The sequence below is a fragment of the Vulpes vulpes genome, chromosome 3 (genome assembly GCF_048418805.1).
Source record: "Vulpes vulpes isolate BD-2025 chromosome 3, VulVul3, whole genome shotgun sequence".
NCBI lineage: Eukaryota > Metazoa > Chordata > Mammalia > Carnivora > Canidae > Vulpes > Vulpes vulpes.
In genome coordinates this window covers 12,179,401-12,207,116 of record NC_132782.1, presented here as the reverse complement: position 1 = coordinate 12,207,116, position 27,716 = coordinate 12,179,401, and the positions used below count along the sequence as shown (strand labels likewise).

At 35.4% G+C, this 27,716-nt stretch overlaps 1 protein-coding gene and 1 long non-coding RNA gene across 3 annotated transcripts in view; one reads left to right on the top strand and one right to left on the bottom strand.

The window, feature by feature from the left end:
• SCN9A (sodium voltage-gated channel alpha subunit 9) overlaps positions 1–27,716 on the top strand; it is a 165,983-nt gene that overhangs the window by 106,673 nt on the left and 31,594 nt on the right. For both annotated transcript variants that reach the window (XM_025994117.2, XM_025994116.2), the window contains exons 17-18: positions 446–922; positions 23,276–23,396. In XM_025994117.2, the coding sequence (XP_025849902.2) occupies positions 446–922; positions 23,276–23,396 (598 nt within the window). The remainder of the gene's footprint in view (positions 1–445; positions 923–23,275; positions 23,397–27,716) is intronic.
• Positions 27,399–27,716, bottom strand: part of LOC140598178 (uncharacterized) — a 75,353-nt gene continuing 75,035 nt past the window's right edge. The window contains exon 3 of the long non-coding RNA XR_012000304.1: positions 27,399–27,475. This is a non-coding gene — a long non-coding RNA (uncharacterized lncRNA). The remainder of the gene's footprint in view (positions 27,476–27,716) is intronic.

Here is a 27,716-nt window from a genome sequence, read left to right as displayed (position 1 = left end):
TAGGTTACTTCAGCACAATTGGCTCTTGTCATTATTTTCTTGTTCTACCTTTTTCTTACAGGTGACAAATATTAATTACAGGTACACATTAGGAGGGCTTTTTATACCCATGAAAAGGAATTTGGCTAAGGGACTCCTGCTGCAGATGAACTTAAGAATGATATAATAATAGGGAAGAGAGCGTCTCTTTGCTCCTCATGCTGAGTCCTTCTTGGGCATGGCTGACCTCTGCTCCCCAGAGTTCCCAGGATATGTGATAGGAGAGGATAGTGGTGAGGAATCTAGCATCTTCTCTAACCCATCACATGTTCTCTCTGTGGGAAGAAGTGCAGGGATCTTTAATCCTGGCTTGGATTTGGGCCTGTATTTCAGAAAAAATATGCTAATTTTCTTTTTTATGTTCTGTTTCCTTATTTCTCCACACTCCATCCCCATCCTAATGTAGGTCCTCAACCTATTTCTGGCTTTATTATTGAGTTCATTTAGCTCAGACAATCTTACAGCAATCGAAGAAGACACTGATGCAAACAACCTCCAGATTGCAGTGGCTAGAATTAAGAAGGGAGTAAATTATGTGAAACAAACCTTACGTGAGTTTATTCTCAAGGCATTTTCCAAAAAGCCAAAGATTTCCAAAGACACAAGAAGAGCAGAAGATCAAAATAGTAAGAAGGAAAATTGTCTCTCTAACCGCACACTTGCTGAAATGAACAAAGATCACAATTTCCACAAAGAAAAAGACAAAATCAGTGGTTTGGGAAGCAGCATGGACAAATACTTGATGGAAGAAAGTGATTGCCAATCATTTATTCATAATCCCAGCCTCACTGTGACAGTGCCGATTGCACCGGGGGAATCCGATTTGGAAAATATGAATACTGAGGAACTTAGCAGCGATTCAGATAGTGAATACAGCAAAGGGGTAAGATTGTTTCATACCCATTGTTTCATGTTATTAATCAGTGTGAAACCAATCGAAATCTCCAATTTTGCCAAGATAAGTTCTTTCTAATATTGCAGACTGATGAGGAGTTTCTCTTTTTGTTTGTTTAGTTTTTGGTTTGTTTGTGAATTTACACAGCAGCTTGCTGAAGGTTCATCTGGTAAGGTTTTACACTTACTGGTTCTTAATAATTGATTCTCTCACACTTAGCTAGATCTGAAAGCACCAGGCACCTTTAAGTCTTTGCTTCCCTCATTTCCTTTTGTTATCGATTGTAAAGTCATATGCAGTTTCCCATCTGTTGAATCCACCACTCCTTATCACCTTTGCCTTTGCACTCACTACTTCTTGCTTAAACCATGCCAGATAGAGTCCCAGCTGGTCTCTGTGCCTGCATTTTCCATCTACTCCAGGCCACGTGTTTAATTTTACTCAGGTTCAATCCTAATCATTGTCACCCCTTTGAAGTATGCTTGCCCCCCGCAAGCCTTCTGAATTATAGGCTGTGGATAAAGTCTTCACACCGTGGCCCCAATCAGCTGACCGTCCATGTCCCCTAGTGTTTGCCTGGTTTCCTTCTGCACCACAAGTGCTTCGTGCATCACTCTGCTTGGGATTTCCTTCTTCTGTCAAAATCCTATACATGTTCTTAAGACATTCTTCGTGTATAAAATTATTAGTCCTTACATAACACGGCTAAAAAAAAACAGGGCAGGTTAAAGGTTACATGAATTAACATGGGTAACAATGCTTATTAGAACAGTACTCAGAGTGTTCAAAAGCAGTAGCTTATTGCATCCTTCCTAATTTCTCCCCAAAGACATAGGAACTCTCTCCATTTTGAATCCTGCCCAATTTTATGACTTTTCCTGAATTTATTTTTTAGCCTGAATAATTTTATTTATTTTTTTTGGAGAAAATATCGTATGTATAAAGTGGTACTCTAAACTCATTGAGAAGAGGAACTTTTTATCAAAACTTTTTTATATCTTCCTTCTCTACACCTGGTTGCATATATTTAAAGTAACAGTTTTTTACTGTTTTTATTAATTGAACAGTGTTTTCATTAATACAGGATATAAGGACCATATGTGAGTTTTATGGCAGCTCTGTAAAGTTTCAAGGTATCACTTAAAAATTTTACTCCTTTCTTTAGGTCACATTTGAAAGTATTTGACAGGTGTTTATCACATACCCTCTATCTGCTTAGTCCTATACTAAGACCTGCCCTCCATGAATTTCTAATGGATTTGGAATAAAAATACATTCCGGTGTGTGTGTGTGTGTGTGCAGTGCTGAGTGCATAGTAAGTGTTCAATACTTACTGAGTGAATACATGACTATATAAATTAAGACTATGTATTTCTATGTAGCCAGAGACATTCTTTCCAAGATGACAAAGTATGGAACAAATATTTTTTATTTTTAAAACTTTTAAATGGAAGAAGTACTATCTCTAAAATTCAAAAATATGGTTGTTTCATCTTGAAGGTGGGAAATCAGATTACACATACCCCTTTTCAGGAACAGTCTTCTGAGCCTAGTCTCATGTGGAAAGGGAAACGAGTTCAATTGCTCATTTTTATGTTCATGGAGACCAGAGTTGAAAAGCCACAATTACTTGGTAGACTCTAAATAAGTTTGGGATTTCAGGTGTTAAGACACTTTGGCTGCTGGCAGAGTTTATCAAAACTTCTTTGAATCTTAATATTTGGAAGAATCGTCTTACCTGGTCATTTTTCCTTCACTCAAAACCTAAATGGATCTCCTCTTTGGCTGGAAAAAATCTTATTCTTACTATGTTAATTATAACATTTTAAAAGGATTCTTATAGATCTGCCCATTTAGCTCCTCATTTTCTGAAAAGGTAGCAGTAAGAGGAAGTGACTTTATCCACAGTTATAAGCCTAGCTCAGAGACAGAGCCATGACAGAAGACCCAGTCCTGTTTCTACCTTCCTTGCCCTCTTGGTCCACTTCAGGGTTAAACACACATCCCTATTGGGTTAATACCCAGTATTTCTCCTCTGGGGTAGTGAACCAGGCTTCTGAAGAATTAACATACCCTGTGGCATCCAGAGGAGGTTTGTGATTTAAAGAAGTTCAGGATCTACAGGAAATTTGTTAGGTAACTTAGAGCTACTATTAAGCTGTTACCAACTGTGAAACCCTATGTTTATAGTCTGTCTCTCTAGCTGTTTAAGATTTAAATGTTTCTCATTATGACTTGGTTTTGGTTTTCCATTTGAATCACTAAAACACTGCAGATTTTCTTTATCAGAAGTGCGTCTAATACCCTCCCATGCTAACCTCCCTAATCTTCAGCTCCCACATGAGTTCCAAAATTTTTGAACTACTTATTCCCTCCTGTGCAACTTTCTAATTTTTTCATGCCTAACGCATCATTAAAAGAGTGATTGCCATGGTCTTGATGAACCTTATCCAAAGCAAATCTTGATCACCCAATAGAAAGTAATGCCTGATTCAGTACATTTGGGTTACTTAAGTCTTAAGTACTACTTTGGGATATGTTTAAGAATATAGCCTCTGGAGATAGAAGATTTGCCTTAAATTCTAGCTTTGGTATTTACTACCTCTATGATCTTGAGCAATTTACAAAAACACTCTTATTGTTGTGGTTGTTTTTTTTTAGTTTCTTTATATGCAAAAGAGAATTGGTAATGATGAGTAAATAAAGTAGGTAAATAATTACATACATGTCTATTGGAAAGTAAGTGCCTGATTAACAGTTATTATGGGTATGGATTTGAATGGTCACATATACACTATAAGTAGTTCCCTGCTACAAGTTAATGAACAGTAAATGATGTAGATAAATAATTAGATACGTGTTTGTTAGAAAGTAAGTCCCTGATTAACAGTTATGGGTATAGAATAGAGTGGTCACATATACACTGTAAGTAGTTACCTGCTACAGGTTAAATTCAAGAGAGGTAGCAGAATGTAGTTCAATGGTTTACAATTTTCATGTGTAAAAGACCCAGGGAACTTGTTCCAAACTCCAGTTCTGGGTTGTACCCTTTAAACTCTCTTTGCCTAAGTCTGAAAGCAACTTTAAAGTCCTTATCAGTGCTGTTCCCTGTGGCCACTGTGGTCGATTGAGTTGGCATATGGGAAATGAACCTAAATTCACTCCTAGCGTGTTTTGACCCAGGTTTTTGAGATGTCATTTTCTTTATTCAGGGGCTGAGGCTATTTCTGTCTTTGCCTATTGAAGAATCTGCATTTTGAACAGAGAGAAACAACATCTTTAACTTTTGATGCCTCTCCTTCCTATCTCCATCAAAAAACCAAACCAAAACAGAAAACAAAACAATTTTCTTTCATGGCCTAGCATTCTGTTTTCCCATTATACGTGATGGAGACTTTTCCATCTTCTTCTAATATCAGATCTCACATAGGCAAGTGTCCTTGTCCTGATATACACTCCAGAATGAAGAAAAAATATTTATAATAAAACTCCTTACCAGAAGATGACCAAAGAGATGAATTTAAATAAGGTGTTGAGTAAAATATCTTAAACGGTTCTGAGGAAATAATTGGCAATAGAACATCAGCATTTCTCTCAAAATAAGAGTTTTTCTCAGAATTGAGAAAGACATACTGATATCTTCCATGCGCCCATGAGAATAAGACTTGTCGCTGCTTCTCAGAATACAGACACTGAACTAATGGTCCCTTTCAAAATCAGCCTCCTCCTGAGGCACACTGTGGTCCTCTAAGCATGCAGCAAACATTAGCAACACACTGCACAGATTTTTGCCATTAGTAGTGAAGTGCTTCCTTATTATGAGCCTCCAACGAAGCATGAAATGCACCCACTCATTCAATAAATATTTATTGAGATCTACTATGCTCCGGGCATGGTTCTAAGAGTTGCTGAGGAAAAAAAAAATTTTTTTTCACCCATCTGTAATGATTTAATGTGATTGGCATCTGGCTTAACTGAATTCATAAGTATAGTTGTTTTTTTTTTCAATTATGCCAAGTCTCAAAATTTAAAACTCCAAAAAGCTAAATAAGTAATTTTTTTAATGGAGAGCTCTTTCTTAGGTGATTAGAGTCATTCTCTTTGTTTTCTATCACTAGAGATTACTTCTTTCTCTGCTATAAAGATGAAAAACAAGAAGCAGCTTATAGAATTGTAACATGGACTTTAAAAGTATATATGCAAATTTCAGAGGAAAACATTAAATTAATCCAAATTTATTTCTTCAAATATTTAAAAACAAAAATAGCCTCATGTGATTTTAAAGTAGTACAGACTCTTAAAACTTTCAGAGAAGCTGTTTTATTCACTGTGACTCTAAACCCCAAGTACTTTTTTACGGCTCTTTTGACAAATGTATCTACTTATCAAGACTACTTAAGTGAATTTGCTCATATTGTGTGCTTAGCAGAGAGGAAATATTGTGTGTAAAGATTTCCTCCTAGAGAGATGCCCCTTCATTCCTCTTCAAGCCAAAGGCAGAGACTTAGATTTACCTAATAGTTGTTTAGTGTTTTGAAACATATCAAAGTTGTGATGGAACTAGCTGAGGTCATTGGAGAAAGGAGATCAATGAAATATTCAAATTTTACATAATCAAAATTCCCTTCTTCAAGAGAACATCATTTAAAACACTGCAAACATATTTATGCAAAATTACACCTTCCATAGGAACCAAATTCCAAACAAACCCCTCATTAACTTTGATCATTGGGGGTGGGGGGGAACTTGCAAAGGAATACATTAGAGAATATTTTCTAGAAACCATTGTCGTTCATTTGTTCAACTCACGTTTACTGAGGATCTTTCAGTTACTATATTCCTGCTAGCCCTTAGGAAGGCACATCATTAGTGCACTCATTTCTTCAGTAAATGTAGGCTATAAGTCTTTGTCTTTGACACTTCAGCACTGTCTTAAGTGATAAAATGAGTAAAGCAAGGTCCCTGCTTTTGAGAAGAAACATAGTGAAACCATAGATTATAATTAAACATATATAAAACATTAAAACAGAGTTTGGTTTTGGACAAAATATTCAGACAGGGTAGAGGACAGTATAACTAATCTTTAAAAAATTGCAATACTTCACAGAGGAAATGGCAGTTGAGGGAGATTTTATGAGGAAAAGAGAAATTCTTTCTACAGAGTAAGTGAGAGACCTTTCTGATAGGGGTAGAGAGTTAAGTGTATGTGGAAGCATCCAGATGTAAAAAGGCCCATTAAATACATATGATGGCCTGGTGGGAAGTAGTAGGTAACTGGGGTAGATTGGAACCAGTTAATGAACAGCTTGATGTACCATGACAAGAGATTAAAGTATGTTGCTTTTTATTTAACAGAAAGAGTAACTTAGGGTCTTGTTTTGTTATACCTTGTTAAGAGCAAACTTGTACTTTTAAAGAAAATTTCTTTGGGGGTGTAATAAAGCCCAGCCCAGAAGAAAGAGGAGAAGATGGGAAGCTATTTCACTTATCCAAAGGACAATTGATAAGGGCTCGAGCTAAGGGAATGATGGTGGCAAGTGGGGATAAACTTTGAGATTACTTCCACGTTATATGTAGGGCCTCAGGGTCTAGATATGGGAGTTGTAAATTGTTGCCAAAGGTGTATCAGTTTCCCATGGCTGCCATAATAAAGTATCACAAACTCGGCTTTATACACAGAAATGTATTCTCTGACAGTTCTAGAGTTCTAACAGTCTCAAACGGAAGTCTCGGTGGGGCCATACTGTCTGAAGCCTCTAGAGAACCTCCTGCCTTGCTTTTTCCTAGCTTCTGATGGTGGTTCCTTACTCTGTGGCATTCCTTATCATCACATGTTATTCTCCCTGTGTGTGTCTGTCTTTTCTTCCTCTGAGGCCACTGCTTACACTGGATTAAGGCCCACTCCTAGTGACCTCATCTTAACTATATCTGCAAAGACCCTATTTCAGGTCATATTCAAGTGTACCAGGGGTTAGGACTTCAGCACCCTTTTGGGAGACACAGATTGACTCATGACAATAGGTTTTATCTTAGAAGACTGGATAGATATCAATACTATTAATGAATGTGTAGGAAGAGGAGAAATTTAGGAGGTAGAGTAGATTTGGAGTTTAATTTGGAAACATCTTTATTTGTGAAGTACTTGGAGGATAGCCAAGTGATGCCAAACAGTATATATTTAAAAACTTAGGTCCTCGGTAAAGAGGAGAAGTCAGAGTTGTGGACAGGTTAGGATCTTATGTGTTAATTTATGTTAAGCATACGATATATGGGGAGTCAGCTCTGGGAGAGAAATCTGTGTGTAGTAGATTTACTGGGGAATGTTCTCAGGAGCAACACCTAACACCTGTAAGAAGTGAGGGAAGCAAGATGATTGGGTACAGGGAGAGATCAAAATGCTGTGCAGTTTCAGCAGATGCCTCTGCTGATCCTATGGGCAACTCCTGTAGGTACAAGGATGACCCTTTGGAGTAGTCCTGATTGAAGCAAGGGGGTCAGGCCTTTGTATTCTCCCAAAAATGAGTCACTGAATGCAGGTTCCCTCTCCACCTTTCCAGGGGAGGAGGTGTAACCTTGGGTGAGGCAGTCTTCTCCTGCATGACAGTTCCCATGCAAGAGCTCAACTGTGAACCTTCAGCCCCTAACACTCCTGGTAGCTGGAAGAATGAGAGGCTTGCCTGAAAGGGGGGATCTGTGCAGTACAGCACAGCATCCACTACACTACAAGGACCACAGAAAGTAAGAGGACAAGTGAGTAAAGTAAGAGGACAAGAAAGTAAGAGGACAAGCTCAATACTTGAGAAGTAGACCCACAAGAAGAAAGCACCAAAAAGACCAAGTAAAAATTGTATATATTTGCCACTTTCATATACAATATATAACTTTCCTCCTTATGACAGCCAGGAAAATGGATATTATTCATGTATATTTACATTTAACTCAAACACATCATTAAGAAATGATGCTGATTAGTCACTGATGTTTCTGGGGGTATTTTAAAAATTTAAACTCCAAGCTTTAAGCACCATATTACATGCCATAGAAGGGCACGATGTGACTAGTAATATAATTATTTTCTGTTATGTAGTACAATGTTGCATCAAAATTTCAAAATTAAGGATCAAAATTTCTGGTATACTGGTATTGTGCATTTGCTGGTTCATATTTGGCTTCTAGTCCTCCTTAATGCTGACTTACTAAGTTATAGTCTACCTCAATAATAGAGTAGAACAAAGCACATTCCATAACAGAATAATAAACCAGTTCACTGAGGATGCATTGGGTAAGAGTCTCAGGTCAGGGGCACGTCAGAGGAGGTAGCATTTGAGCCAGGCCCTAAAGGATGGAGATCATTTCATTGAGTGGATACAGTGGAGAAGGAAATCCCAGGCAGAAGAACAGACATTCATATTGCTTACCTGATTCACTGATTCAGTAATCCAGCCACCCATTCATCTATTCAGTATCCAGTCTTTTCACTTCTAAAAGCCATTATCTTTGGAGAAAGTTAAATGTGCTTACTTGTTATGAAATGCATTTCTTTGATTGCATTGATTTGATTAAAAACTGGTTAAATATTTGTAGTCAGCGAGGTTAAAGATTTTGTCTTTTTACTCTATGATGGTTTTAATTATGTTGTTATTTGGTGTCTCTTTAGATTTTTTATGAAGTTTTTTCCTCAGTTATTGCCTTCATCAAGATGGAAGTTTAGATTTCTTCTCATTATTGCAGTTCAGAAAATAATCTCTTCCAGAATTGCATTTGGTTTGGAAAAATTTAGGGATTAGTTATAATTATACAACTGTATAATTATTTTATACTATTATACCTTAATTATACAATTAAGTTGATATTGATCCTAATTTTTTGCATAGATTCTTAAAAAACAGAAAACAAAACAAAACAAAATAGACTCCTATAGGATTTTACTTAATTAACCATTTCTTTTTTGCAGATTGGTTTCAAACTATTTGAAAAATCTTTCCACTTTACTGGATTATTTTATGTCTCTAAAAACAGTGAAATTTTAGTCTGATGTTTGAGCCAGTGTTTCTTATTCTTTATATTTTGATAAATTTGGAAACATTTTTCTTTCAATGTTGTTTGAAACGTCAAAATTAAATAAATTTGATAATTAAAAATTAATCAAGAAATATGAATTTTAGAATATACTTTTTAAAAACTATACACTTCTGTCACTCACTCCAAAATTGACAATCGCTTTTTTTTTTTGGATTTTTAAAATTTCTTATTTAAATTCAATTAATTTATGTATAATGTATTATTGGTTTCAGAGGTAGAGGTCAGTGATTCACTTATTTTTAACTGGTTTTTATAAAGAGCAAGCAGAATGCAAAAGATTTCCTTAGCACATTATAATATTTAAACTTATCACCTAACTAATAGTTATATGACTGTTGAGTGTTTTAAAATTTATGTTGAATGATACTCAGTCTTATTACTGTGTTTCAAAGATGCTGCTTTACATTGAGCATATAGCATATGTTTTCTAGCATATAACTAATTTTTATTTACAGGTATGTGACTTTAAACAGTTTAAATCAGTTGACTAAACTATTTCATCATTCTGCATTTCTAAACTTCAGTACCTAACCTTCTTACTTCTCACAGGGGTAAAACCAAACTGGATCAATCAAGGATGCAGCTCTGTGCTTTTAACCAGACAGAGACATATGTGACCACTTTTATACAGGTTATCTAAAAAAAAATCATACATATATGATATTTTTTTCAGTGTCATGCATGCTGTTCAGCTACAAAATGTTTCTGCCTGACCCATTGCAAGAAAGTAGAAACATATACAATTGTTCTGTAGATGAATTGGCATCATAGCATGTCACAGGGGCAATTCCATCATTTTTTGTGGTTCTCTTGATGACTTCCTGGATATATATATCTCTCATGTCCTTAGGTGATTTCAAGTGCATGATCTATAGATTTTTATTGGATGGATTATAAAAGTAAGATATATAGAATGTAACAGAAGCCATTGAAGCAACATTTAACTTGAAAACCTCTAGCAACTTCCTCTCGTAATCTAATCCAACCTCATTTAATATATGTCACATTAAATTGTCACATTTATTGCTACGAGGGTAGAACTTTAATATTTTCCTCATAACAACAACAACAAATTGTAATTATGTGTGGGAAGGATGTGGTAAATATATATATACATATACATACATATATATGTGTATATATATATACACACACTATATATATACATGTATCAAATCATCAATTAAACTTACACAATGTTATATGTCAACTATATCTCACTAAAGCTTGAAAAATAAATTATCACATTTAAATTTAGTAAATTAAAACTCTATTAAGAAACCATTTTTGTGTGAAAATATTTTAGGCATAACCATAAAATCTCAGAACATAGAAGGAACATTCTAGTACTAGACCTGTATTTGCAGAAATTGAGACTCATACAAGTAAGCTGTGTTCTGAGTACCTAACTAGGAAGTTGGGGACAGAGCCAAAGTACTTAGCTTCTAGGCTAAATTTTGAATATATTTTGAAATGATTTTAAGAATATTGATAACTAAGGCCTTATTTCTTTAATTGGTTCAGTAACTAACATTTGATTTTATTTGATCATATATAAAATGCATCAATTAAAATTTATTAGGCCCAGCCTATGGATGAATGAGTTATAAGTGCTTGAAATGCTTTATTTGAATCTAAAAACAAGATCATACACTGATGAGAGTGTTTCTTATTATGGATATATATATCATAAGGAGATATACAGCATAGCATCAAGAATATAAGAGGCTTAAATGGAACATATGATGATGTGAACACTAAAACTTTTATTTTTTTAAAGATTTTATTTATTTACTCATGAGAAACAGAGAGACAGAGAAACAGGTGGAAGGAGAAGCAGGCTCCATGCAGGGAGCCTGACATGGGACTCAATCCTGGGCCTCCAGGATCAGGCCCTGGGCTGAAGGCAGCGCTAAACCGCCGAGCCACCAGGGCTGCCCTGAACAGTAAAACTTTATCTAGTATTTCTAACAAGTATAAAAGAAAATATGCCACTTGGAATCATTTTGTCTTAATTTTAGTATAGTTTGTTGAATGGCTGAACTCTAATAAATAACTTCTTATGAGAAAAAAAAATCCATGTTAATAAGAATCTTGCCTTTTTTTTAAAAAAAAGAATCCAGTTCACATTTTGAATTGCTCTGTCATTGTTGGGATGTTTGTATTGTTGTTTTCCATTGTGCAATGTTGAAAGCAAAACTTTATCTTGAAAATGATACACTGAAAGGATAATAGTACAAACAGTTTCCAATAAAAAAAAAAACTAATATTGTTCTAGTTTACTTGAAGTTAATGTTAAAGGTACTCCTGAGTAAAAGATGTATTTCTCTATTTTAGGTGGGTGGTGATTCAGAGGCAATATTCTCTTGTAAAACAATTTTATTTCAAAATGTAGTAAATTTCCTCCCCCTAGAATCTGAATAAACACGCATCCATACACAATAGTATGCATACAGGTATAGGTAATGTGTCTTTCTTTGCCCTTGCCTCTTTTTGCATGGTTTTAGGGGATAGCGTAAATGTACAAGTAGTCTATTTCTTATTTGTTATTCTTTTTTTTTTTTTTCAGTTCTAAATAATGGATGAGCTTGATTGAGTCTTAGAGTCTGCACTTGTCCCTCACATTTTGCTGTCCTGTTTGCCTGTGTTCCAATCCTTATTTACCCACTTCTGGTGGGCCTCGTAGTAGAACTGTTCAAGTGCTTGTTCCTAAGTGTTTGAGATATTCTCTCTGATTTGACCCACTGCATTCCAGCTACTTAAACATCTATTCTCTGCTGATAGGAGTTCTATGGCTGGTGGATCACATGGCAAGGCATTATCCATGAATGCCCTTGCCTTTAGGAGGTCCAAGAGGACACTGTAGGGTCTAGCTGAGAAATCTGTAACCAGGCCAATCTTCTTGTGTGGCCAAATTTTTTTTTCTTATTTGTTTTTCTATGCAAGATCTGAACCTTCTAGGCATATAAGTTGTCATGTTATTGGATAGGAAGTGCCCTAGGTAGAAGATTCTGGGGAAGAGTAAGAACTCTCACTGAAATCATTTGCTTTATTTTTAATTTCCATGGTGGTGCCTGAGATTTGACCCCATTATTTCTCCATCATCTGAAACTATATCACGTTGACCCTACAACAGAATTCTTGAGTGGATTTCCTGGGGAACAAGCAGCTGTTCTCTACAAGCTGTTTCTCTAGCAGTCATCAAGAACAGTAGGAAAGGAAAACTTCCATCTTTTTGCCCTGTCTCTGAAAAAGTGCTGGGGCTTTAGTTGCCCATGATTATAATGTGAATCAAGAGTTTATTGTAACTGGTAATTCAAACTTTCTAATTATTTAGGCAGAAGTAAAATGAAAATCTAGATAACAGAAGGAAAATACTGTTGACTCTTCAGGATATTCTCAGTGTTTTTTTTTTTTTAAAAAAGACTTTATTTATTTATTCATGACAGACACAGAGAGAGGCAGAGATATAGGCATAGGGGTGAAGCAGGCTCCCTGCAGGGACCCTGATGTGAGACTCGGTCCCAGGACCTCAGGATCACACCTTGAGCCAAAGATAGATGCTCAACCACTGAGCCACTCAGGTGTCCCCTATCTTCAGTACTTTTTAACTGGCATTACTATTTAAAAAGAATAATGAGAGAGACCAGAATTTCAGAGAGATGAGAAAAGGATCATAGAGACTTAAGGGGCCCAGAATGCTAAACCATGTAAAGAAACTAAATATCAGTTCACTGAAGATGAAAAACACAAATGGTAATACTATAGGTAATCTCCAATTTTAGAAAAGCTATAGGGAGATAATATTCCCATTTCTTCAGAGGGCAAAAATGGCCCTAACAATTGCCAGGGAGAGGAAAGCATATTTTGGTTCTAGACCAGAAAAAGAATATTTAAAATTGAAGCTATCCCATAACAGAATGGTAACTTGGAAAACATTGGCCTCTTACATAAAGTGTGGTAGCTATTTGTGGAATTCTTCTCTAAAGGTCCTTTGATCCTATACTCTGAACTTTACCATTTTACAACCCTATAATGATTGAGAGCCCTCATTATTAATACCAATTGTAAAATCAGACTGTAAAATTAAAAGATGGCTGATATTGATTTGAAACTAATGAAAAGAATTCTTAAGCTTCATGACATACAATAGAGCTTAGTTTATCACTAATGTCTCCCATAATTTTTCTGTCCTTATATGCCCATTCCTTCCCTTTGATTTGCTTCTCTCAACTTCTTGCTGTCCTCTGTGTTTCTTTGTTTTGATGCTCAGGTGAGATAACTGTTCCAGGCTCTGCTCCTCAATATGTTTTGTTATATGTAGCAAGCAGTGTTATAATATGTACTTCAAACGTAACATCTTTATAATGTTTTCCCCACAATTATCCTCTTTGAATAAGATGTCTTCTATATTGCTGCTGTAGGTTTGATGTTTTTTTTTTTTTTTTGGCTTTTGAGTGCCCCATTATCAAATTATCAAACAATTGTATTTCATATTTTTTGAAATAAGAAATGACCAACTAGCATTAACCACCATCCATACTAGCATGGAATAGCTTTATGATGTGAATGCCTATTTGGGGATATGTCAGTAATAAATTTACCTCCTTAGGACAGTTTCTCATATGACACTTATATTAAGCAGTCTCTACTCATATTCATCGTTGTAGAAAACATACCTTCTAGGGACTTAAAAGAAGAACCATGAAGAATTTTTAAAAGCATTTAATTTGATCATATTTTTAAATTTGCAGGTTTTTATTTAAATTCTAGATAGTTAACATATAGTGTAATATTGCTTTCATAGTTGAAATCAGTGATTCATTACTTACATATAAAACCCAGTGCTGGGGAATGGGTGACGGGCACTGAGGCGGACACTTGACGGGATGAGCACTGGGTGTTTTTCTGTATGTTGGTAAATTGAACACCAATAAAAATTAATTTAAAAAAAAAAGCAAAAAAAAAAAAAAAACCCAGTGCTCATCACAAGTGCCCTCCTTAATCCCATCACCCAACTACCCCATCCTTCATCCACCTCCACTCAAACAACCCTCTGTTTGTCCTCTATAGTTAGGAGTCTCTTATGGTCTTATGGTTTGTCTCCCTCTCTTCTTCTTTTTCTTACTGCCATGTTCATCTGTTTTATTTCTTAAATTCCACATATGAGTGAAATTGTAATGGTATTTGTCTTTCTCTGATGTTTCATTTAGCATAATACACTAGCTCTATCCATGTCACTGCAAATGGCAAGATTTCATTCTTTTGATGGCTGAGTAATATTCCATTGTGTGTATACCACATCTTCTTTATCCATTCATCAGTCAACGGAAATTTGGGCTCTTTCTATGACTTGGCTATTATTGATAATATCTGGTATAAACATCACAATGCATGGGTTCCTTCAAAACAGTATTTTGTATCCTTTGGGTAAAATACCTAGCAGTGCAATTGCTGGGTCATAGGGTAGTTCTATTTTTCAGTTTCTGAGGAACCTCCATACTGTTTTCCAGAGTGGCTGCACCGGTTTGCATTCCCACCAATACTATAGAAAGGTTCCCCCTTTGCCACATGCTTCCCAATATCTGCTGTTTTGTGTGTTGTTAGTTTTAGCCATTCTGACAGGTGTGAGGTGATATCTCATTGTAGTTTTGATTTGTATTGCCCTGATGATGAGAGATGTTGAGCTTCTTTCCAAGGGTCTGTTAGCCATCTGGATGTCTTCTTTAGAAAAATGTCTAATCATGTCTTCTGCCTACTTCTTAACTGGATTATTTGGTTTTGGGGTGTCAAGTTTGATAAGTTATTTATAGCTTTTGGATAGTAACCCTTTATCAGATATGTCATTTGCAAATATCTCTTCCCATTCCATAAGTTTTCTTATAGGTCTATTGATTGTTTCCTTCACTGTGCAGAAGGTTTTTATCTCGAGGAAGTACCAATAGTTCATTTTTGCTTTTGTTTCCCTTGTCCCTGGAGAAGTGTCTAGTAAGAAGTTGCCATGGCCGAAGTCTGAGAGGTTGCTGCCTGTGTTCTCCTCAATGATTTTGATGGTTTCCTATCTCACATTTAGATTCTGTCATCAATTTTTATTTTATTTTTGTGTATTGTGTAAGAAAGTGGTGCAGTTTATTCTTCTGCATGTTGCTGTTCAGTTTTCCCAACACCATGTGTTGAAGAGACTGTTATCCACTGGATATTCTTTCCTGCTCTGTCAAGGAATAGTTGACCATATAGTTTTCTGTCCACTTCAAGGTTTTCTCTTCTGTTCCATTGATCTATGTGTCTTTTTTTTTTTTGTGTCAGTACCATACCATCTTGATGACTACAGCCTTGTAAATAGCTTGAAGTCCAGAATTGTGATGTTTCCAGCTTTGCTTTGCTTTTTCAAGATCACTTAGGCTGTTTGGGATCTTTTACGGTTCCATATAAATTTTAGGATTGTTCTTTCTAGTTCTGTTGAAAAATGCTGGTGGTGTTTTGATGGGAATTGCATTAAATGTATAGATTGCTTTGTGTAGCATAGATATTTAACATTTGTTCTTCTAATCCATGATCATAGAATGTTTTCCATTTGGTTGTGTCCTCTTCAATTTGTTTCATCAGTGTTGTATAGTTTTCAGAGTACAGATCTTTTATCATTTTGGTTAGGTTTATTCCAAGGTATCATACAGTCTTGGTACAGCTGTAAATGGGATGGATTCCTTGATTTCTCTTTCTGTTGCTTCACTATAGGTGTAGAGAAATGTTACAGATTTCTGTACTTTGATTTTATATCCTGTGACTTTACTGAATTTATATATCAATTCTAGCAACTTTTTTGGTGAAGTCTTTAGGATTTTCTACATAGAGTGTCATGACATCTGTGAATAGTGAAATTTTGACTTCTTTTGTTTCTTTTTATTATCTGATTGTTAGGGCTAGGACTTCCAGAACTATATTAGATAACAATGGTGAGAGTAGAAATACCTGTCTTCTCCCTGCCCATAGCTCTGTTTTTCCCCATTGAGGATAATATTATCTGTGAGTCTTTCATAATAAGGCCTTATGATGTTGAGGTATGTTCCCTTTATCCCTACTCTATTGAAGGTTTTTATCAAGAATGGATGTTGTACTTTGTCAAATGCTTTTTCTGCATCTACTGAAAAGATCATATGGTTATTATTCTCCTTTTATTAATGTGGTGTATTACACTGATTGATTTATAATATTGAATCATCCTTGCAGCCCAGGAATAAATCCCATCTGATTGTGTGAATTATTCTTTTTATGTCATGTTGGATTCAATTTGCTAGTATCTTGTTGAGAATTTTTGCATCCATTTGTTCATCAGGGATATTGGCTTGTAATTCTCCTTTTTAGTGGGCTCTTTGCCTGGTTTTAGAATCAAAGTAATGCTGGCTGGCCTCTTAGAATGAGTTTGGAAGTTTTCCTTCCATTTCTACTTTTTGGAACAGTTTGAGAAGAATAGATATTAATTCTTCTTTAAATGTTTGGTCAGATTCCCTTTTCAAGCTCCTCTAGGTATAAGGTTTGGTTGTGTATATGAGACTTTTCTTGCTTCTTCAGTTGGGCCTGAATTGCTGTATATTTTCCTCTTAGGACTGCTTTTGCTTCTTCCCAGGGATTTTGGAAAATGACAAATGTTGTCATTTTCATTTGCTTCCAGGTATTTTTTAATTTCTTCTTTAATTTCTTGGTTGATTCATTCATTCTTTAGTAGGATGCCCTTTAACCTCCATGTTTTGTGGTCTTTCCATATTTTTCTTGTGGTTGACTTCAGTTTCATAGCATTTTAGTCTGAAAACATGCATACTATGATCTCAATCATTTTGTACTTGTATAGGTCTTATTTGTGACCCAATATTTGATCTGTTCTGGAGGATGTTCCATATGCACTCAAAAAGAATGTGGTATTCTACTGCTTTAAGATGAAATGTACTAAATATATCTGTTAAGTCCATATGGTCCAGTGTGTCATTCAAAGCCGTTGTTTCCTTACTGATTTCTGCTTAGATGATCTGTCCATTGCTGTGAGTTGAGTCTTAAAGTCCCCTACTATTATCGTATTATTAATGAGTTAATTTATGTTTATTATTAATTTTTTTATATATTCGGGTGGTCCCAAGTTGGAAGCCTAAATTTTACAGTTGTTAGATCTTCTTGGTGGATAGACTGCTTAATAGACTGCTTTATTCTGATACTATGCCCTTCTTCATCTCTTGTTACAGACTTTGGTTTAAAATCTAGTTTGTCTGATATATGTATGGCTACTTGGCTTTCTTTTGACATCTATTAGCGTGATGAATCGTTCTGCATCCTCTCACTTTCAATCTGCATGTCTCTTTAGTTCTAAAATGAATCTCTTGTAGGCAGCATGTAGATGGGTCTTTTTTTTTCTATCCATTCTGATGCCTTATGTTTTTTGATTGGAACATTTAACCCATTTACATTTAGAGTGAATATAGATATATGTGAATTTAGTGCCATTGTATTACCTGTTGTTGTTTCTTGAGATTTTCTCTGTTCCTTTCTAGTCTTTGTCAGTTTTGGTCTTTCTTTCCCACTCAAAGGGTCCCCTTTAATATTTCTTGTAGGGCTGATTTAGTGGTCATGAATTTCTTTAGTTTTTGTTTGTCTGAGAAACTATTTCTCCTTCTATTCTGAATAATAGCCTTGCTGAATAAAGTATTCTTGCTGCATATTTTTCCCATTCAGCATGTTGAATATATCATTCCACTATCTTCTGACCTATCAAGTTTCTGTGGATAGGCCTGCTGTTAACCTAATTTGTCTTCTAAGTTAGGGATTTTTTTTTTTCTATTGCTGCTTTTAGAATTTTTTCCTTAGCTCTGTATATTGCAAATTTTACTATGTCTTGGTGTTGGCCTGCTTTTGTTTATTTTGATGGGAGTTCTTTGTGCCTCCTGCATTTGATGACCATTTTCTTCCCCAGACTAAGGCAGTTTTCAGCTGTAATTTGCTCAAATAAACCTTATCACCTTTTCCTCCTTTTCTTCTGGGACTCCTTTGATATGAATATTATTATGCTTTATGGAGTCACTGAGTTCCCTAAGGCCATAAGTTTATTTTCTATATCACTTATTTGTTCCTCTGCTTTTTCTATCCTTGTGGTCATTACATCTGGTTTGCTCCTCATTTATAGCATTTTTTTTTCTGGTCTAACTAGTGTTTAGGTCTGTTTTCTGCAGTAAGAGATTCTCTGATGTCTACTATACTTTTCTCAAGTCCAGCTAGTATCTTCATTATTGTTGTTTTAAAATCTATATCAGGCATATTACTTATATCTGTTTCAATTAGATACCTGGCTATGACCTTTGCTTGTTCTTTCTTTTGGGATGAATTCCTCCATCTTGGCATTTTGTCTAGAGCTCTGTCTTCCCCTGTGTGTTAGGAAAGCCTGTGATGTTTCCTGCTCCTGAGAATTATAGCTTTATGAAAAAAAGGTCATATACTGTCCAGGACCTGGCACTTAAGGAAGTATTTCTGTTGTATGCTATGTGCACTCTGCTACTGTGTTTAGGCTATTCTTTCCTCAGATCAGTCCTCTGCAGAGTTGCTTCATGCCTGCAGTAAGGAGTGTTTGGACCTTGTTGAGTGTGTGGCAAGTCTTAACTTGATATGCTCTGTTCTGCTTGTTAAAAGAGGCCAGATGCTCTTTCTACTAGAGCTGAAGCTTTGCAGCACTCTACGATCAGTAGACTTGGTGCATGCAGGGGTTTGTGCTGGTCTTCTGGGAGAGGGGCCCATTGCTCTGGTTCTCGGGCACACTTACCCTAGTAAAGAAGCACCTGAAGAGTACAGGAAGGCAGGGGCTGGTGTAAGTGGTTCAGGCTTCCACTGTTGGTGCTGTTATACTTACTGAACTCAGTGCGAGCTTATGGGCAGGAACAAAAAATGGTGCCAGCCCTCTCCTTCATCCTGCAGAGGGGAATTCAGGCCCACTGCTGTTCAGGAAGCCCTCACAAAAGAGTGAACAATCTCCCCTCGTGTGTCCTAGGCTTCCCTAGATCCTTGCCTCCACCTTGTCTGTATCCAGGCTATCTTTCCTCTCAGCAATGCAAACACACCTGTGTTTTATTTCAGGCACGTTGGCTGAGTTTCAGAACTACAGACTTTAGGGATGTAGTGTAGCACAGCACTGCACTGGTCCTCTGAGGGTCTCACCATCCTCGGGCTGGTGCCAGTTTGTCCCAGAGGGCAGTCACACAGACACACAGGAGATTGGAGTTTAGATTAAAGCACAACAAAAAGCCAGCATCCAGGTTAGCTACCCTCGGCAGGTATCTCTGCCCCTATGCTAAGGAATGGGAGCACAATGACACCTGACAGCCTTTTTCCCCGAGAGGTAATGCCTCCTCTCTCAGATGCACACCAAGAGGGGGAAACTGTCTCTCCTGGTGCATCCCAGGGGATGCTCAACATACCATGTGCTCCAGGGTCTCTCCTCCTCATCCACAGGAGCACCACTGCACCTGCTGAGCTCCACACTGATCACAGTGTGGACTTCTAAAACTCTAGTTGTAAAAACTCAAGATGATCAACACCTCTTATTTTCCCAGTCACTGGTTTTGAAGAAGTGTTTTTCTTGTATGGTCTCCTGTGCACTGCTCTCTCTCTCTCTTTCTCTCCACTCTCCATGATCAGCAACCTCCCCTTTGTAGCACCCGTGATCCTTCTCTCTCCTAAGTCACATCTCCACACCTCCTACTTTCCACAGTGTGGTCTCCTCTACTTCTAGTTGTGCAGTTTGTTCTCTCAGTCCTCAGATCAATTTCCTGGGTCTTCAGAATGATTTGATATCTGTCTAGCTGCATTTAAGGGATAAGGCAAGTGTAGGATCCTACTACTCTGCCATCTTAACCTGATCATACTTTCAATAATTGAAAGGGGCTTCTTAGATAGCTATAGTAGTTTACAATCAAGATTAGAATGTTTCGGAACTACTTCAGTGTTTTATGAATACACACTGAAAAATATGGGAAGATATGTGTGTGTGTGTGTGTGTGTGTGTGTGTGTGTGTGTGTGTATAGTAGGTACCTCAAGGTAATAGAATCAGGGAGAGAGTAGAAAGGACTTTTGTTTTTTTATCATATATTATTGTTCATTTAAAATTTTTGAATTGAGTGTATAGATTTTAAAGGAAAGAAAGACAAAATTTTAGAAAGTACCTAAAAACACCATATTATTCAATAAAAAAGAGAGAATACTGTCTATAACATATTGCTATTCCTAACGCTTATGAATCTACAGCATATGATCCTATATTTATACAGTGCATATTTATACAGTGCATATATGTAGGCTGTCAAAGGTAAAAAAATTATCCTTGTTGACATGGAAAAAAGTAATAGATGAAAAGTATACTTAACTGTTTATTAAAAATAAAATTCACACAAAATAGCCTATTTATAACATTGAAAGGGACATTTTTTATACTAAAGTATTTATTTCAACAGTCTTGGTGTAATATAATAATTCTTCTATTCCCAATATTACAAGAAAGGAAAATAATTACAAGTGATTGAGTTTGTAGATATGAAAATAATCATATAATTAATTATGTAAAATGATTCAAATGATTGGCATGATCTTCTCTGTGTACTAAACAAGAAAATAAGAAAATTCAGTAGTTAACTATAGCAACACCAGCTATGAGAATAAAATGCATTTCTCTTCAAGAGAAAGTTTTTGTTATAGATGTTAGCCTTTCTATTTAAAGGCATCCTTTTGGACTCTGTTAAAGAAACTTCCACTTCAGTAAATATTAAATTTAAAGACTGAATAGATCAGAACTAAACTGACTAAATCACTAGGACATGCACATAAATGTTTAATATTATATACAATATTAAAATAGCTACTTTGTGAATACTTTATGCATTCCCAGGAAAACATAGAATTCCTAAAAGCATTTTAAGCTTGAATTTCTAAAAAGCCATAGCAATTTGGCTTATGATACAAACTATAGTTCATATCAAATATTTTGGTAATGTCTGTTCTGATGAGGAATAGTCTTGAAAAACTGTCATTTATGATAAAGAATTTGAGCCAAACTCTGAATTGAATTGACAAAAAAATTGCCATAATTTCTATTTTTAAAAAGTTTCAGAAATGACAAGATATAGTTTATAAAATCATCTTAATTTTATTTGCTTATAAATTAACTTGGCATATCTTCTTTGTTAATGCTTGGTGAGAAAGCCAAATACTGAGATTCAAGATGTTTTCATTAATTTAGACTGAGGAGTCATTCTACAAATTAGAATCATTTTATTTAAAAATTGTTACCACCTTAGAGAAAACCATGAGAACTATTTGCTAGTTGTCAATATTTTGGCTAATAGCAGGAAAGTGCTTTGAATTCTTTCTGTTAGCTGTTTCTTCCACAGCTTTGCCTCAAAATCCAGGGCAAAAATTCATTTTTCAGGTTTGAAGGACTTGGTCTCATCTCCATAGAATCATAGTACCTTGTCTTTCAGTTCCCTGGTGAAAGTCCATAGATAGCTGAGAAGTCCAGAATGGAGGGCATCAAATAATTGTAGTCTTTTAGATATCATACTTAAAATTAGTTTTTGTGGTAATTGGCGCAGTAGGGCATATTAGTAGTTATACATTTCCCATTATTTTTTGGAGTAATGTATATTTTAAAACCTTAAATATATTGTCTTATTATTAATTTCTATTTATTTTAAAGTCATTTTAGATCAATTCAGTGATTCACTTCAATCAATTTAAGTCTGCTTTTTAAATGAAATTTCATAACTGATACTATTATAAAACAGTTTGCCCTGGTGGGAAGAATGCCTTTATACCAATAGCTTTTAAGTATTAGAGTATTCATAATTCTTTACTCTCACTATAAAAACAACTTTACTTATATCATTCCATGTGTACAATACTGTATCAATGCCTTTTTTACTGATGTTGAATAATGTGTGATAATAATAGCACTGAGAATGTGGTAACCATAAAAAACACTTTTAGCTTCCCAGTAAATCTCTAAAAATTAGTATTTTGGATTAGGCCTATGATATTAATGCAAATTAATAGATTAAGGAATCCATTTAATGGAAACGAGTATTTCCTCACTTTTAGCCCTTGTATTTGTTGAACTATTCTTTAAAAAATTAGTAAAGCTGTAATCTTAATAAGGGGAGCATGTGCTGAAATAACTAGTAGTTTTCAATATTCACATGTCGTTTAGCAAATGAGAATGAAAAATGAACTCTTCCATTGATGTCCTGCTCTACCCCTTATAAAGCAAAATTAGGAAAAATTGACAGAGTTTTGCTACAATTGCTGTATGTATTTTTTCTAAAACTTTGTGTATGTGTACGTTTGTAAACATCATGTTTGATCATAAATTTCTGGGCGGGAAGAACTTGTGTTATGATCAACTGTATGATCATAATGACAATGAATTCATTCCTGTCATGTGTGAGTCTGCCATGTTTAATTTCATTAAATCTTCGTTTCAGAGTTTGCATGTGGTGCTTACTTTGGTAGCCACTATCTTTTGACAGTATAAATAATACTTTCTGATCTTTTCAACTATATCCTGAAACCTTATACTAAAATGGGTGGTGTTGGATGAAATAATTACCATGGTCTTTGGCATTTTGATTCCAATATAATATGTGACATTATTTTGTCTTGATGAAAAGCCTTCTATCTATATCATCCTGGTACATATTCTTAAATCCAAGAGATAATAGAAGAAATATGTTTGAATTTAATTTTACACTAATTTCTTTCTTTTTAAAATTTTACGTATCAACAAGCTCTTCTGCCAACTGTCAGGATATGATCTTTCAATTATCAGGCATTGGCAATTTGGCACTTGTATCATTTCTACTGCGGTCTTGGTTGTCTGAATATAATAATTATTGGTGTACACAAATTTATATTAAACATAAAAAAATGAAAATGTGACCAGTACTTTGCAAATGTTATAGTTTGTAAAAATATACTTTATGCTAATTCTAAATACTTACTTGTTAGCATACTAAAAATAATAAAATTTATTTTTCACAGGATGTGTAGATAGAAAGATCAAGCATAGATGTATTGTAAGGTTACTTGACCTCGATATGTGTTTATACGTTTTTATGGCCATCATACTGTTGATCTTTTTTCATAACACTTTGCATGACTTTGATTATTAAATATGGCTTAAATATAAGATTTGAATGAACTAAATGAACTGTCTGGGGGGGTGGTCAATTTCTTTTTAGAGATTGAACCGGTCGAGTTCCTCCGAGTGCAGCACAGTTGATAACCCTCTGCCAGGAGAAGGAGAAGAAGCAGAGGCTGAACCTATAAATTCAGATGAGCCAGAAGCCTGTTTTACAGATGGTAAGAGAAAAATCAAAGCATTGGTTAGCCATCCATTTATTGATGTTTGGGGTTCTATCTTCTATCCATGTCTGTAGCTCAAAAGTCTATTTCTGTGTTGATTCTTAAATCATTATCTTTACCCCAGATCTCACGTTTGATTTTTAGATATGCTTACAATTCCCCACTGGTCATCTCTGCTGGTTGCCTTTAAACATGCTAAGTATAAGAAGTTCAAAACAAACTTTAGTGAGTTCTACCCCATAAAATCCGTAGCTTCTTCTGGTCTTTATCTCATTTAGTGACATCATGATCTATCCTCCCTCTCAAGCTAAAGACTTTGAGTCAGCCCTGACCTCTTCCTTTCTAGCCCCATGTTCATCACAGAAATCACACGTTGCTCAGAAACTCTGGGGACAGGGCTTACGTCCTCCAAGGAATTCTGATGCACACTAGAAGCTGAGAACCACTGCTCTACAGGATAAAACCCAAAGGCCTTAACATAGCATGTGAAGCCCTTTGCACTTCAGTCTATTCTTTTCCAACAGTACCTCCTTTGATTCCTTTTCACTTCCTGACTTACTGAACTTACTACTCCTGGAATGTTTCAGGGACTTTGAACTTGACCTATGGAAATGTATAGTATTTTCAAATATGGTGTCATTCAAGTAAAAACACAAACCTATACTAGAGTTGCAGTATAATACAATAGTGTAGGTAACAAGCTTTGGAGCCTGATACATGTGAGTTCTACTTGGGCTACTGCTAACTCTCTGAGACCTTGAGCACAGTTTTAAATCTTTTATCTCAGATGCCTCATCTGTAAAATAGGCATAACAACCACATCTGAATCGTAGGGGTACCCAGGAGATGAAATGAGATAGTACAAATTAATTACCACAGTTCTTTTTTTTTTAAGATTTTATTTATTTATTCATGAGAGACAGAGAGAGAGAGAGAGGCAGAGACATAGGCAGAGGGAGAACCAGGCTCCCCTCAGAGAGCTCAGTGTTGGACTTGGTACCTGAACTCCAGGATCACACCCTGAGTCAAAAGCAGAGCTTAACTGCTGAGCCATCTAAGTGTCCCTAATTACCACAGTTCTTATTAACATCATTCTTTTCCTTTTTTTATTTTTCAAAATATGTTGTTAATAATTCTGTAGAGAAGCTATGATAGCATAGTGTTGATGCTAGTGACTTACTATCCATTACTCTCAGCATCAGTTTTTTTTGTAAAAGTCAGACTTGTGTTCATCCTCAATGATTTTTCTCAACCAGCCTCCTCTAGCACTCATGCAGTAAACAAAATGCTATCAAATAAAGATATCTTTGAACTACAATGGGTTCATGAATTTTCCTTCAATACAGGCTAAATTCTGTTTTATTTGAGAAGCAAACAAGTATGACACCCAATTGATAGAAATTTTGTTTGCTGAAATCAGTACCATGGAGCAAAACACACAGAGTTTCCTTTAGAAGTGTCTGTATTAAAGACACTTAAGAATTTCATCAGGTGTTGCCTATTTCTCAGTAAATTAATAAGCACCATTAAATTTGTACAGATGCTACCAAGATTTTCTCCACCCATTTTATGAATGACCCTAACTAAAAACTCTAGGATAATTAGAGAGAAGTTGGGTTTACCAAGCAGATTAGGGCTTCAAATTAGGGGCTTTGGAAAAGCTTAAACCTTCTGCAGAAAGTATTAATGCTAAGCTATTTCAGTCTGTAAGGACTATCTTATTACATTAAACTACATAAAAAGTTTATTTTAGTCCTAAAAAGCACTAATGAGAATATTTATGTGATTTCTTTAAAGTTATGCATAACTTCTAAATTGAGTCTAGTGTATAGGAGATATTACAGAAACACATTTTCAGATGTGTTTAGTCTTGACCACTGAAAATTTACTAAGGGCCAAGGTTTCAGTTATACAAGGTAAATACATTCTGGAGAGCTCTTGTGCGCCAATGGGACTATACGTAACTATACTGCATTGTATTCTTGAGATCTCCTAAGAGGATAGATCTCAACTGTTCTCACCACACATACAGGGAAGAAATTGGTGAGAAGATGGCTATGTTAATTAGCTTGATTGTGATGATTATTTTACAGTGTATACTTAATATCAAATTATCAATTTATATACCTAAAATATATACAGTTGCTTTACTACTTTTCATCATATTCCTCTTCATCTTTTTCTCCTCCCTCTTATGCCAGGCCTTTCCTTAGTTCTGTTCCACTAGCTTCATAATTCAAGATTCCCGGCTCCTTCTCTAGATCTGCCACTGTTCTTCACTAGCCTTACTTCTGCATGTGATGGCAACCTGACATGACAGGACTTTTTGATTCTGCTTGGTTTTACATTATACTCTTTTCGGATTATACAGTTAGTATACTACAAAATCAGGATTAGGATATGAGAAGGATACTCTTTTCCAGGAGTACCGGTGTCGCTCAGTGGTTAAGTGTCTGCCTTTGGCTCAGGTCATGATCCCAGGGTCCTGGGATTGAGTCCCCCTTCAGGGTCCCTGTGGGGAATCTGCTTCTCCTTCTTCTGCCTGTGTCTCTGCCTCTCTCTCTGTGTCTCTCATGAATAAATAAATAAAATTTTAAAAAAGAGAAGGATACCCTCTTTTCCATAAAATAATGTATTTTCTGTTAATTTGGTAGAAGGAACCAACTCAACTTGCTCCCAAAATGTTCTGAATTCAGCTTCCTATAAAATAACTAATAACTAATTCTAACTTTAAGAACACAATAACAACTCACTCGTACGTTTATCCTTTTTTAAAGAAAATATGGATGAAATACGTTAGAGAATTTAGAAAGTTTTAAGAAGTGTTTTAAAAAGCCCCATTTCCTAATCAATTTTTACATTAATTATATGATTATACTATTATATTTTTATTAATAGGTAATCCTTCTTGGAAGAGGTCGATGGAAGTTAGTTTTTTTGTTTGGGGCGGTGGTGGGGGGAGCATTGGCTTAACATGATGAAACCCAGTATAGACTTTATGAAATGTATCACGAGAACAAATTAATGAAACCACCCAAAAGAAATAGCATTTACCCAAGGGGACCCATTAAAATGTTTGAGAGGTTCTCTGTTATGTTTACATTTAATTAATAGTCCTTTTAAAAAAGAATGTGTGATAACATTGCTAACCAGCTAGGTTGGAAATCTCTTAGGATATGCCTTTGCATAAAAGCCAGACAGGCAGTCGAACACTCCTGCCTCCAAATAAGGGTGAGAAACTCTCTGAGGTGTGATAAATCCTGAGGGCAATATTTATCAACCTTCATCTCAGATAAAAAGTTTACTTTTCTAATTAGAATATATTATCTGTTTTCTTGCCTCAATCTTTTGAATAATATTTCTCTCCAATTTTAAGTGACACAAATAAATCTCAGATAGTAAAATCTTAAAGGGAAATTTTCTCCTCTGCTAATTATACTTGAGGCAGATAAATTCTGTTCTATCCTTAGTGTCACAAATGGGAAGATCTCATTCTTTTTTATGATTGAGTGGGAACTCATGGTGTGTATATATATATATATATATATATATATATATATATATATATTCTTTATCCATTCGTCTATTGATGGACTTAGATATTATAAATAATGCTGAAATAAACATAGGGGTGCATGTATCTTTTCAAATTAGTATTTTTGTTTTCTTTGGGTAAGTACCCAGTAGTGGAATTACTGGATCATATGGCATTTATTTTTAACTTTTTGAGGAACCTCCATACTGTTTTCTACAAGGTCTGTGCCAATTTACATTACCACCAACAGTACACAATGGTTCTGAAAGGAAAAAATTTTTTTTAAAGATCAATTAATTGTAGTTCCTCCTTTTTCAATTCTTCCTTTTCTTCAAAATAACTGTGGTTGTTTTTTAAAATCAACTTTAATTTTTGAAATCTCAGTCATTATCTTTTTGGGTCTTTCTTGGTTATGGTTCTGTTCATCAGCCCTTTATGAAACTTTTTACTCCCTGACTTTTTTGCTGCAGCCCCTTACATGTATGTCTCTTCCACTTCTGCTCTGTCTCCTCCTTCAGGGTTTTCTCTAATTCCGTCTGTCCTAGTGGTGTTCAGAAGAAAAAGAAAGTATGCATACATTTATCAGTTTATTTTAAATATACTGATATAAAGGATGTGTAGCACATGATTTACAAATAACATAAGCAACATTCCTTATTGTACATGCCCTATAGCTCATTGGTTCTCATAGAATGCTTTTGTTAAATTTTACCAAAGTTTTGGATGTGTAGATAACCAATGATTGCAGTTGATGAACAAGTATAGTTTTAACCTGAAGGTTG